Genomic DNA, 14038 nt, shown 5'->3' on the forward strand with positions numbered 1-14038 from the left:
TTCTTTATTTTTACTATTTTCTACATTACAGAATAATAGTGAAGACATAAACTATGAAATAACACATATGGAATCATGTAGTAACCAAAAAAGTGTTAAACAAATCAAAAATATATACAGTGGGGAGAACAAGTATTTGATACACTGCCGATTTTGCAGGTTTTCCTACTTACAAAGCATGTAGAGGTCTGTAATTTTTATCATAGGTACACTTCAACTATGATTTTTAAGTAATTAATTTGCATTTTATTGCATGACATAAGTATTTGATCACCTACCAACCAGTAAGAATTCCGGCTTTCACAGACCTGCTTTCACAGACCTGTTTTCTTTAAGAAGCCCTCCTGTTCTCCACTCATTACCTGTATTAACTGCACCTGTTTGAACTTGTTACCTGTATAAAAGACACCTGTCCACACACTCAATCAAACATACTCCAACCTCTCCACAATGGCCAAGACCAGAGAGCTGTGTAAGGACATCAGGGATAAAATTGTAGACCTGCGCAAGGCTGGGATGGGCTACAGGACAATAGGCAAGCAGCCTGGTGAGAAGGCAACAACTGTTGGCGCAATTATTAGAAAATGGAAGAAGTTCAAGATGACGGTCAATCACCCTCGGTCTGGGGCTCCATGCAAGATTTCACCTTGTGGGGCATCAATAATCATGAGGAAGGTGAGGGATCAGCCCAGAACTACACGGCAGGACCTGGTCAATGACCTGAAGAGAGCTGGGACCACAGTCTCAAAGAAAACCATTAGTAACACACTACGCCGTCATGGATTAAAATCCTGCAGCGCATGCAAGGTCCCCCTGCTCAAGCCAGCGCATGTCCAGGCCCGTCTGAAGTTTGCCAATGACCATCTGGATGATCCAGAGGAGGAATGGGAGAAGGTAATATGGTCTGATGAGACAAAAATAGCTTTTTGGTCTAAACTCCACTCGCCGTGTTTGGAGGAAGAAGAAGGATGAGTACAACCCCAAGAACACCATCCCAACCGTGAAGCATGGAGTTGGAAACATCATTCTTTGGGGATGCTTTTCTGCAAAGGGGACAGGACGACTGCACCATATTGAGGGGAGGATGGATGGGGCCATGTATCGCGAGATCTTGGCCAACAACCTCCTTCCCTCAGTAATAGCATTGAAGATGGGTCGTGGCTGGGTCTTCCAGCATGACAACGACCCGAAACACACAGCCAGGGCAACTAAGGAGTGGCTCCGTAAGAAGCATCTCAAGGTCCTGGAGTGGCCTAGCCAGTCTCCAGACCTGTACCCAATAGAAAATCTTTGGAGGGAGCTGAAAGTCCGTATTGCCCAAGCGACAGCCCCGAAACCTGAAGGATCTGGAGAAGGTCTGTATGGAGGAGTGGGCCAAAATCCCTGCTGCAGTGTGTGCAAACCTGGTCAAGACCTACAGGAAATGTATGATCTCTGTAATCGCAAACAAAGGTTTCTGTACCAAATATTAAGTTCTGCTTTTCTGATGTACCAAATACTTATGTCATGCAATAAAATGCAAATTAATTACTTAAAAATCATACAATGTGATTTTCTGGATTTTTAGATTCCGTCTCTCACAGTTGAAGTGTACCTATGATAAAAATTACAGACCTCTACATGCTTTGTAAGTAGGAAAACCTGCAAAATCGGCAGTGTATCAAATACTTGTTCTCCCCACTGTATATATTTGAGATTCTTCAAAGTAGCCACCCTTTGCCTTGATGACAGTTTTGCACACTCTTGGCATTCTCTCAACCAGCTTCATGATGTAGTCACCTGGAATGCGTTTCAATTAACAGGTGTGCCTTGTTAAATGTTAATTTGTGGAATTTCTTTCCTTCTTAATGCGTTTGAGCCAATCAGTTGTGTTGTGGCTGGTATACAGAAGATAGCCCTATTTGGTAAAGGACCAAGTCCATATTATGGCAAGAACAGCTCAATTAAGCAAAGAGAAACGACAGTCCATCATTACTTTAAGACATGAAGATCAGTCAATATGGAACATTTCAAGAATTTTGAAAGTTTCTTCAAGTGCAGTCGCAAAATCCATCAAGTGCTATGATAAAACTGGCTCTCATTAGGACCGCCACAGGAAAGGAAGACCCAGAGTTACCTCTGCTGCAGAGGATAAGTTCATTAGAGTTACCAGCCTCAGAAATTGCAGCCCAAATAAATGATTCACAGAGTTTCACGGACACATCTCAACATCAACTGTTCAGAGGGGACTGTGTGAATCAGGCCTTCATGGTCGAATTACTGCAAAGAAACCACTACTAAAGAACACCAATAATAAGAAGAGACTTGCTTGGGCCAAGAAACACAAGTAATGGACATTAGACCAGTGGAAATCTGTACTTTGGTCTTATGAGTCCAAATTTGAGATTTTTGGTTCCAACCGCCGTGTCTTTGTGAGACGCAGAGTAGGTGAACGGATGATCTCTGCATGTGTGGTTCCCACCGTGAAGCTACAGTGGGGAAAAAAAAGTATTTAGTCAGCCACCAATTGTGCAAGTTCTCCCACTTAAAAAGATGAGAGAGGCCTGTAATTTTCATCATAGGTACACGTCAACTATGACAGACAAATTGAGAAAAAAATCCAGAAAATCCCATTGTAGGATTTTTAATGAATTTATTTGCAAATTATGGTGGAAAATAAGTATTTGGTCACCTACAAACAAGCAAGATTTCTGGCTCTCACAGACCTGTAACTTCTTCTTTAAGAGGCTCCTCTGTCCTCCACTCGTTACCTGTATTAATGGCACCTGTTTGAACGTGTTATCAGTATAAAAGACACCTGTCCACAACCTCAAACAGTCACACTCCAAACTCCACAATGGCCAAGACCAAAGAGCTGTCAAAGGACACCAAAAACAAAAATGTAGACCTGCACCAGGCTGGGAAGACTGAATCTGCAATAGGTAAGCAGCTTGGTTTGAAGAAATCAACAGTGGGAGCAATTATTAGGAAATGGAAGACATACAAGACCACTGATAATCTCCCTCGATCTGGGGCTCCACGCAAGATCTCACCCCGTGGGGTCAAAATGATCACAAGAACGGTGAGCAAAAAATCCCAGAACCACACGGGGGACCTAGTGAATGACCTGCAGAGAGCTGGGACCAAAGTAACAAAGCCTACCATCAGTAACACTACGCCGCCAGGGACTCAAATCCTGCAGTGCGAGACGTGTCCCCCTGCTTAAGCCAGTACATGTCCAGGCCCGTCTGAAGTGCATTTGGATGATCCAGAAGAGGATTGGGAGAATGTCATATGGTCAGATGAAACCAAAATATAAATTTTTGGTAAAAACTCAACTCGTCATGTTTGGAGGACAAAGAATGCTGAGTTGCATCCAAAGAACACCATACCTACTGTGAAGCATGGGGTTGGAAACATCATGCTTTGGGGCTGTTTTTCTGCAAAGGGACCAGGACGACTGATCCGTGTAAAGGAAAGAATGAATGGGGCCATGTATCGTGAGATTTTGAGTGAAACCCTCCTTCCATCAGCAAGGGCATTGAAGATGAAACGTTGCTGGGTCTTTCAGCATGACAATGATCCCAAACACACCGCCCGGGCAACAAAGGAGTGGCTTCGTAAGAAGCATTTCAAGGTCCTGGAGTGGCCTAGCCAGTCTCCAGATCTCAACCCCATAGAAAATCTTTGGAGGGAGTTGAAAGTCTGTGTTGCCCAGCGACAGCCCCAAAACATCACTGCTCTAGAGGAGATCTGCATGGAGGAATGGGCCAAAATACCAGCAACAGTGTGTGAAAACCTTGTGAAGACTTACAGAAAACGTTTGACCTGTGTCATTGCCAACAAAGGGTATATAACAAAGTATTGAGAAACTTTTGTTATTGACCAAATACTTATTTTCCACCATCATATGCCAATAAATTCATTAAAAAATCCTACAATGTGATTTTCTGGATTTTTTTCTCATTTTGTCTGTCATAGTTGACGTGTACCTATGATGAAAATTACAGGCCTCTCTCATCTTTTTAAGTGGGAGAACTTGCACAATTGGTGGCTGACTAAATACTTTTTTCCCCACTGTATAGGAGGAGGTGTGATGGTGTGGGGGTGCTTTGCTGGTGACACTGTCTGTGATTTATTTAGAATTCAAAGGCACACTTAACCAGCATGGCTACCACAGCATTCTGCAGCTCTACGCCATCCCATCTGGTTTGCGCTTAGTGGGACTATCATTTGTTTTTCAACAGGACAATGACCCAACACACCTCCAGGCTGTGTAAGGGCTATTTGACCAAGAAGGAAGTGATGGAGTGCTGCATCAGATGACCTGGCCTCCACAATCACCCGACCTCAACCCAATTGAGATGGTTTGGGAATACTTGGACCGCAGAGTGAAGGAAAAGCAGCCAACAAGTGCTTAGCGTATGTGGGAACTCCTTCAAGACTGTTGGAAATGCATTCCAGGTGAAGCTGGTTGAGAGAATGCCAAGAGTGTGCAAAGCTGTCATCAAAGCAAAGGGTGGCTACTTTGAAGAATCTAAAATCTAAAATATATTTTGATTTGTTTAACACTTTTTGGTTCCTACATGATTCCATTTGTGTTATTTCATAGTTTTGATTTCTTCACTATTATTCTACAATGTAGAAAAACCCTTGAATGAGTAGGTGTGTCCAAACTTTTGACTGGTACTGTATTTATATATTACACACACTGCCTTCAGAAAGTATTCACACCCACTGATTTTTTTCCACATTTTCTGTGAAGTATTCACAACCATTTCTTTTTTTCCACATTTTGTTGTGTACAGCCTGACTTTAAAATTGATAAAATTGAGATTTTTTGGGCTCTCTGGCCTACACGCAATACCCCATAATGTCAAAGTGGAATAATGTTTTTTGAATGTTTTACAAATTTAAAATGTAAAGCTAAAATGTCTTGAGTCAATAATTATTCAACCCCTTTGTTATGGCAAGCCTAAATACATTTGCATGGACTCACTCTGTGTGCAATAATAGTGGTTAACATTATTTTTAAATGATTAACCCATCTCTGTACCCCACACATACAACTGTAAGGTCCCTCAGTCGAGTAGTGAATTTCAAGCACCGATTCAACCACAAAGACAAGGGAGGTTTTCAAATGGTTTGCAAGGGCACCTATTGGTAGATGGGTAAAAAACTAACAGACATTGAATATCCCTATGAGCATGGTGCAGTTATTAATTACACTTTGGATGGTGTATCAATACACCCAGTCACTACAAAGATACAGGCGTCCTTCCTAACTCAGTTGCCGGAGAGGAAGGAAACCGCTCAGGGATTTCACCATGAGGCCAATGGTGATTTTAAAACAGTTACAGAGTTTAATGGATGTGATAAGAGATAACTGATCAAGAACATTGTAGTTACTCCACAATACTAACATAAATGACAGAGTGAAAAGAAGGAAGCCTGTACAGAATGCATGCATCCTGTTTGCAATAAGGCACTAAAGTAATGCTGCAAAAAAATTGGCAAAGAAATGAACTTTTTGACCTTAATACAAAGCGTTATGTTTTGGGCAAATCCAACCCAATACAACACTGATTACCAGTCTTCATATTTTCAAGCATGGTGGTGGCTGCATCATGTTATGTGTATGCTTGTCATCGACAAGAACTAGGGAGTTTTTTTGGGGGGGGGGTAAAAATAAATGGAATAGAGCTAAGCACAGGCAACATCCTAGAGGAAAACTTGGTTCAGTCTGCTTTCCAACAGACACTGGGATACAAATTCACCTTTCACCATGACAATGACCTAAAACACAAGGGCAAATATACACTGGAGTTGCTTACCAAGATGACATTGAATGTTCCTGAGTGGCCTAGTTACAGTTTTGACCTAAATCAGCATGAAAATATATGGCAAGACTTGAAAATGGCTGTCTAGCAATGATCAACAATGAACTTGACAGAGCTTGAATAGTTTTTTTAAGAATGATGGGCAAATATTGTGCAATCCAGATGTACAAAGCTCTTAGAGACTTACCCAGAAAGACTCACAGCTGTTATCGCTGCCAAAGGTGATTCTAACATCAAGATATATTAGTGTTTTATTCTCCATAAAAATTTTTTTAATGTTACAATTTTTCTTCCACTTTGACATTAGAGTATGTTGTGTAGATCCTTGATTTAAAAAATGACAATTAAATCTATTCTAATCCCATTTTGTAACACAACAAAATGTGGAAAAAGTCAAGGGGTGTGAATACTTTTCTGAATAACAAATATACCCATATACTCCCCTTCCAGCACTGCCATTTGAGTCAGAAATTAAACAATTAAAATGTAAGTATATAGTGATGTAAAATGGAAACTGGAGAAAAATAGGCTAGGCATTATCATTGTATGGTAAATTACTACATTAGACACCATCCAGATTGGTATCCACTTTTCTCTTCAATTTTTTACTTTAAGGTCGTCTTCAATCTCTTTGTACTTTCTTTGCCTCAGGGTAAAAGTTGCTTCAGAGAACATCATGGGAGGTTTATTAAGTTTTTTATTTTCTTATTTTCTTCTAGAAGGTTTAATTTCTTTTCAAAGTGGGATCATGTTTCAAAGTGGGATTAAAATGGATTTAATTGTCAAAATTGAGTGCCACTAGTCTGTGGTAGTCAGAGGGCCAATATTACACCTTGTGCTGCTGGGGGACAGATGTACTGAGAGGAGAAATACTCTTCCTCCTACACACGAGAGATGGGGGTGAAGGAGCACTGCAGACTGCATTAGCGTGTGTATGTGTGTGTGTGTTGTGTGTGTGCTACTGTACTGCTACCAGCAGGGCTCTCTCTCTCCCATTTATATCAGAGGTGAATACAACAGACAGAACAGAACAAAAGGCTATCTCCTTCCCGCTGTGTGAGAGAATGGTAGAATGGTCGACCACAGAGCTTCTCCCCATGGGAAATGCATGGAAGGACCATTATAGCTACTTTTAGCCTCCTGTCTCCTAACCTCTGACTTTCAGAACGGCACCTTTATGGTTGAAGTTGATTCCTAGTTGACTACCTCAAAAAGAAGCCGTCTTACTGATGGTTTGAGGCCATTTGTTCAACTAGGAGCTAAAAGTAATAAGTCAAGTAAGTCACTGATAGTTTGAACACATCTGAAAGTAAACTGTTCACAGCTTTTAGGACATTTGTGAAATATAATTATTTTCCATTGGAGAGATATAGTTGTTTTCCACTATGCCCTGGATTCCCCTTCTCTTCCACCAGTTAGCTCTGATCTTTGATATTCAAGATGAACAGTTACTATAAGTTGATATGATATCATCACTTGACTGAGATGTGTAGCTCTTTCCTCCGTGCTAACAGTGTGGCTGCGGAATACATTTAGGTGAAATATGGACATCTCAAATTTCAATCTCTAAACTGGGAACACCACATCCTTCCACTGAGTTAGTTTTTTGTAAATACATCTATCTACACATTAATAAATACAGCAATTCTATACTTCTGTCAGATATAAATCCTACTAGATTTTCAATTTCAACTTCATGGACTAGATTGTAACCCTCCCCCATTGTGTCCCTTAGAAATACATTATCACCTCTTCTCCAGACCGAAGCAAAAATCTAATATATTCCAAATAATCGTTCCTGTCCTTACCAGAGCCATTTACCCCCTACTGCTTCCCTCTGACTCCACACTGGGGGGCACAAAGCACAGGCAGATTTAATGGAAGCTATTTTCAAGGACAACGCAGCTCAACGCTGCAGACAGCAGCTACCTAATTCCAGGGAGAGGAAACTGTTAAGTGGGACTGGATGAGAGACTGTAGATTGAATTGTTAGATTTTTTTAAAAGTCATTATATTCATGACATAAAAGTGAACCGGGGATGGGAGGAAATAAATTAGCCATTTTAACCTGACAGAAGACGAAGGTCCCTTTTAGTAAGTATTTTACCTGGCTGTTAGTGTAAAAAAACTAAAACATGATCTATAGTGTACCCAGCAAACCAAAATTGGCTCTGTAAAAGTTCCCAGAACATTCATTAGGTTGCGGCAAATGTTCTCAGAACACAAAAACTGTCCAGTTGTGCTGATGATTATACAATGTTTGTATAAAACATTTGCCTGATGTTGCAAGAACATTCCCAGAACACATTTCGTCTGTTCTTTAAAAGTTCCTAAAACATTTATTTAGGTTGTGGGAACATTGTGGGGATATGACAAGAAAATAGGTTCCCAAAACACACAAAGAAAATAAGAAATAAAAAAAACTGTCCAGTTGTGCTGACATTCATGATAATATTTGTATCAGGGTGCACAAACAATGAATTTGATGTTGCAAGAATGATGACAGAACAGCCTTTTTGAGTTCTTTAAAACGTTGATTTGCTGGAATATTTTTATTAATGTTAGGAGAACATTTAATAAAACAATAAAAAAAACATTGTGTTATCAAAAACATTATTTGAACGTTTTTGAGATGTTGTCATCCTAATGGTAGAAAAAACCTAACTAGAACTTCATGGTAATCTTAGCTAATATTCTGGGAATGTTCCCGGTTTGCTGGGTATACTCCTACAGTACATCTGTGCTTGGAACTAGAGAAGAAATAAAACGGATGTTGGCACTTCTATCTCTGTTGAAAATAGACTTTGTAAAAAGACGATTCTGTGTTGAGTGAGAATGCCTCAGATTCTGTGTTTAGTGAGAATATCTCAGTCTCTCCATGACAGGGTGTTTAGGAGATCCAATGCTTGTTTACCAGCCAGAGGCAGAAGGCACAGATATCACACACAGAGGAACATGGTAAATGTGTCAGAAAAGCACTGACAAACTACAGCAGGGAGCAGCAGCAGCGTCTCAGCTGTCAGACTTTACCACTCCAAATAACTGACAGTGGAGCCTTCCAGACAGTGGTGCCAGTCAGGACACTTAAGACCAAAGATTTCACTTTTAGGCTTTCAGAACACAAAACACTTTTGGGGGTCTGTCTGAATACTGGGAATAAAATAAAGAAATAAGAAAAGAGATGAGAAAGAACTGACAAGATTCCCACTGACAGAGAGATAATTAAAGATGGTTGGCATGCCACATCACACACAGCTCTCAGATCCACTGCAGCTGTACTTTAATACAGTAATCCCAAAGGTGACACAAATTCAGTCGTCACCTATCTAGTGTTTGTAGTATTGCTGTAGCAAATACAGGCCACTAGTGGATAGGGTTCGGTTTTTCAAGCCTATAGCTGAAAAATACAAGCCTATACTTGAGTATACGCTTAGAAAAAAGGGTTCTTCAAAGGGTTCTTCTATGGGGACCCTTTTAGGTTCTAGATAGCACCTTTTTTCTAAGAGTGTACTCAAATCTGCCTCAGGGCGCAGTCAAGCAGAAACGCAAGCACTCAGTCAGATTAATTTAACAGTCATGTGGTTTTACACCATAAAGGAGCACTTAATACATCATGGAGACAGAGATATACAAATGTTCACACCAGGAAGCCTTCCTTTCCTTTCATCAATAAATCAGACATGTTGGAGACAACAGGAATAATGCATAATTCAACCTGGAGACAGGTGATGCAACACTTTTGTCATCCTTTGTAATATGTTGGTGGAGCTGCATGTGTGTCCTCAGAGAGAGAGAGAGAGAGAGAGAGGGAGAAAGAGAGAGCGAGTGGGAGACACCCACAAAGAATTTGAAAACATAAAGAGAGAGAGCGAGAGAGAGAGCAAGAGAGAGAGCGAGAGAGAGAGAGGGGGGGTGTGTGTGCTAATGAGTGACACAACACAGCATAACAGCCCTGCATCTAAATGAGAGGCGAGCAGAGAGGATGACAAGAAGAGCTCTAATGAGTAATGGCAATGGCATCCTATAAGATGAGGCGAGGTGAGCCAGACACAGGCCCAGGTGATGACAGCCAAGTAATGACAGCCAGGTGACTGGTGTATTAGACCTCTGTGTGTTTGGGCCCTGCACCAACGGAAACACTAACGAACTCTGTGCTAATCACCCAGGACAGCCATGGCTAATGAACCCAGACACTGACGCACTGCTACAGGTGGGAATCTGTGAGTTTGTGTTCATATGTACATTTTGTGTACGCTTTCATACGCTTGTCAGGAAGGGTTCTATGCCCTGGGTCTCTTGACTGACTCTGAATAGACAGATAGAATGAATGCACCCTCCATCCATTCTCACCTCAGGTAGCAGTGAATTATTTCATTTCCCATCATAGATAACGTTACGGAAGGGATTTGATGGAAAGGGAGGTTACATCACTTACAGGCTGAACATATTGGCTACATTTAAACAGTTGAGGACCTGTATTGTTAGGAAATTCAAAAAGGACAACACCTCCTCCACCCAACCGCTGCCCCTTTCTAAAAGACAAAACATTGTTTTTGTATTGTTTATTTTGGGGAGAGAGATATGAGGTATGCTCACCTTGGATTGGAGTGTAAGAGTGGGTTCATTTCCTTCTGGTAGTGATGGCCCTGATTGGCTGGCTGAGAACAACAGAACACAACGGATGAGGAAAAGAGAACGTCATAACCTACTAGCGATGCTATAATCATTCAGATACTAATCTCGGCACCAAGAAGAAAGTCTCACATGAACGCTGTCCGCTAACATTTTAATTTAAAGGCTGTCAGTCACGAGAGACTAAAAACATAAAAACATACCCACCACACACATTTAGTATGTTGTTATCTTTTCTAACTATCTCATACAGTATTATGTGAAATCACAATCTGCGTAATAACAAAAACCTTCAGTGCACCTCCCTCATCTGCCTGATGGGGGCGCTGTGGCTACATATGTTACTACAGAGTGCATAGGTTCTCTATATTTAACTCATTACTCTATAATGGCACATTTCCACACAAGATTTACCCCAGTGTTTTACCCAAAAGGCTCAGACTTTTCTGTTTCCAACTATGCGGGCCGGCAGGCCATGGCTCCGGCGGACCTGCTCTCACTTGGGGCCAAAGCCAGGCCACTGGTACTTTTCAGCTGGCAATTACAGTGGGGGAAAAAAATATTTAGTCAGCCACCAATTGTGCAAGTTCTCCCACTTAAAAAGATGAGAGAGGCCTGTAATTTTCATCATAGGTACACGTCAACTATGACAGACAAAATGAGATTTTTTTCCCCAGAAAAACACATTGTAGGATTTTTAATGAATTTATTTGCAAATTATGGTGGAAAATTGCTGGTATTTTGGCCCATTCCTCCATGCAGATCTCCTCTAGAGCAGTGATGTTTTGGGGCTGTCGCTGGGCAACACAGACTTTCAACTCCCTCCAAAGATTTTCTATGGGGTTGAGATCTGGAGACTGGCTAGGCCACTCCAGGACCTTGAAATGATTCTTACGAAGCCACTCCTTCGTTGCCCGGGCGGTGTGTTTGGGATCATTGTCATGCTGAATTACCCAGCCACGTTTCATCTTCAATGCCCTTGCTGATGGAAGGAGGTTTTCACTCAAAATCTCACGATACATGGCCCCATTCATTCTTTCCTTTACACGGATCAGTCGTCCTGGTCCCTTTGCAGAAAAACAGCCCCAAAGCATGATATTTCCACCCCCATGCTTCACAGTAGGTATGGTATTCTTTGGATCTGACCATATGACATTCTCCCAATCCTCTTCTGGATCATCCAAATGCACTCTAGCAAACTTCAGACGGGCCTGGACATGTACTGGCGTAAGCAGGGGGACACGTCTGGCACTGCAGGATTTTAGTCCCTGGCGGCGTAGTGTGTTACTGATGGTAGGCTTTGTTACTTTGGTCCCAGCTCTCTGCAGGTCATTCACTAGGTCCCCCCGTGTGGTTCTGGGATTTTTGCTCACCGTTCTTGTGATCATTTTGACCCCACAGGGTGAGATCTTGCGTGGAGCCCCAGATCGAGTGAGATTATCAGTGGTCTTCTATGTCTTCCATTTCCTAATAATTGCTCCCACAGTTGATTTCTTCAAACCAAGCTGCTTACCTATTGCAGATTCAGTCTTCCCAGACTGGTGCAGGTCTACAATTTAGTTTCTGGTGTCCTTTGACAGCTCTTTGGTCTTGGCCATAGTGGAGTTTGGAGTGTGACTGTTTGAGGTTGTGGACAGGTGTCTTTTATACTGATAACAAGTTCAAACAGGTGCCATTAATACAGGTAACAAGTGGAGGACAGAGGAGCCTCTTAAAGAAGAAGTTACAGGTCTGTGAGAGCCAGAAATCTTGCTTGTTTGTAGGTGACCAAATACTTATTTTCCACCAAAATTTGCAAATAAATTCATTAAAAATCCTACCATGTGATTTTCTGGATTTTTTTTCCTCAATTTGTCTGTCATAGTTGACGTGTACCTATGATGAAAATTACAGGCCTCTCTCATCTTTTTATGTGGGAGAACTTGCACAATTGGTGGCTGACTAAATACTCCCCCCCCCCACTGTACATAACATTGGCTAATTGTGAACTTCAACACCTTCTCACAAAGCAACTGTTTTGATTATGCAGAGGTTGTTGATTCTGCTCGTCACAAGTCCTCACGGTCAGCCTAGCTATGGAAACACAATTTCTCTAGTATAACATAAGGGTGTATACACTAGTGTAACACTGATGTTACAGTCGAAAAGCAGCAATTTGACTACAGCACATCAGGTGTTCTAGCAGAATTGGGGTGAGCTGTTGTAACTTCTCAAGGGTTATGTTATTGTTCTGTGTTGGACTGTGATGTTATGCCTTTCATAGACTCCTGGTGTGTCTGCACCCTAACACTAGGCCATTGTGTTCCGGAACGGTTGATGTATTGAAATAACTGTTGTGTAAACAATTTGATTAAGGGACATGTAACCATTTATTCTTTGAGTTCTTCCCTGTGAAATCAGAGGTGGATCTCACCTGCAGCTTCTTGATTAAAATATTCACTATTATACAATAAAATTAGTCTCTGCCTAATCTTTGGATCGAGTTTTCCACAACAAAGGTGAGCAGCCTGGGAAAGAGAGACAGCTTGTTTGAATAAGCTCAATTTGCACCTCGTATTATCACTCAGGAGAGCTGCCTGCAAATAAGGGCTTAAGGACAAAGGAAGGCATAATAGGTATCTGGGCCCACTTCCTTGCTTTCTGCAAATTACAGTGTGTGAGTATGAAATGAGCAACACCATCCCCCTACGTCAATGGCAAACAGCCTGAGTAAGACATCTTCATTTATCCACCATCTTTGGAGTACATGACTCACCATAGGTATGTGTGTCCAGGTGGATGTGTCATCACTGCTGGTGCTGATGCTGACGTTACATTGGTGGATCTGAGAGGCACTGAGACCTGTGGCTCCTCCCCCCTCCTCTTCTTCCTCCTGCTCCCGCCGTAGACTGGCCAGCATACGTAGCTCCTCCTCCTCATCTTCCTGCATACGCAGGCTGTCCAACAGACGCAAATCACAGCTACTGGACCCAACAGGCTCATGCCTTCTCTCCCTCCTCTCCTCACCCTCCTTCAAATCAACAACAACAAACAAAACCATGATTGTTTACACACTGCATTCCAGACATTACAGTAAAGGAATTTGACAGCTTTTTTAATGGGCTTTGTGGTTTGACCATGGTGTGTATCAAGCACATGCCCCAAATTCCTAGAATCTCAACCATCCTTTTTCATCACATCCACAAATAACAAGTTTTGTTTGATCCGTCCAATAAGAAGAAACAGGTCAATGACCTGAGCCCAACCAACCCCTGTGTAAGTGTAACCAAGAGAAGTAATCAGTGTGTTTAAAACAGCAGGTCTCAGTGGACCCATGCAGGGCCCAGCCCAGGCTTGGATATCACCCACTGGCCTGTGACTTGGCTGGCTGGACTGGTGTGTGTGTGTGTACAGTAACTTGTCCAGCTATCGATTCAGTTGGAGGCTTGGAGCTCTGTGGTAACTGGCTTTGTCCGAAAGGAAGGACTGGGGCAACCCTGGAGGTTGAGAGAGGATCAATGGCTGCTGGCGTGAAAGAGAGCCTCACAGGCCAGTGGGAACCGCAACAATCATCTCTGTCTTCTCTCTCTCTGACAACCTTTCAATCA

At 41.9% G+C, this 14038-nt stretch overlaps 1 protein-coding gene across 1 annotated transcript in view; it reads right to left on the reverse strand.

Moving 5' to 3' along the window:
- Positions 1 to 14038, reverse strand: part of cfap20dc (CFAP20 domain containing) — a 66666-nt gene that overhangs the window by 12719 nt on the left and 39909 nt on the right. The window contains exons 13-14 of the mRNA XM_041887848.1: positions 13207 to 13461; positions 10416 to 10477 (exon numbers count right to left, since the gene is read on the reverse strand). Of these exons, the coding sequence (XP_041743782.1) occupies positions 10416 to 10477; positions 13207 to 13461 (317 nt within the window). The remainder of the gene's footprint in view (positions 1 to 10415; positions 10478 to 13206; positions 13462 to 14038) is intronic.

The sequence above is a fragment of the Coregonus clupeaformis genome, chromosome 10, assembly GCF_020615455.1.
Source record: "Coregonus clupeaformis isolate EN_2021a chromosome 10, ASM2061545v1, whole genome shotgun sequence".
Classification (NCBI taxonomy): Eukaryota; Metazoa; Chordata; class Actinopteri; order Salmoniformes; family Salmonidae; genus Coregonus; species Coregonus clupeaformis.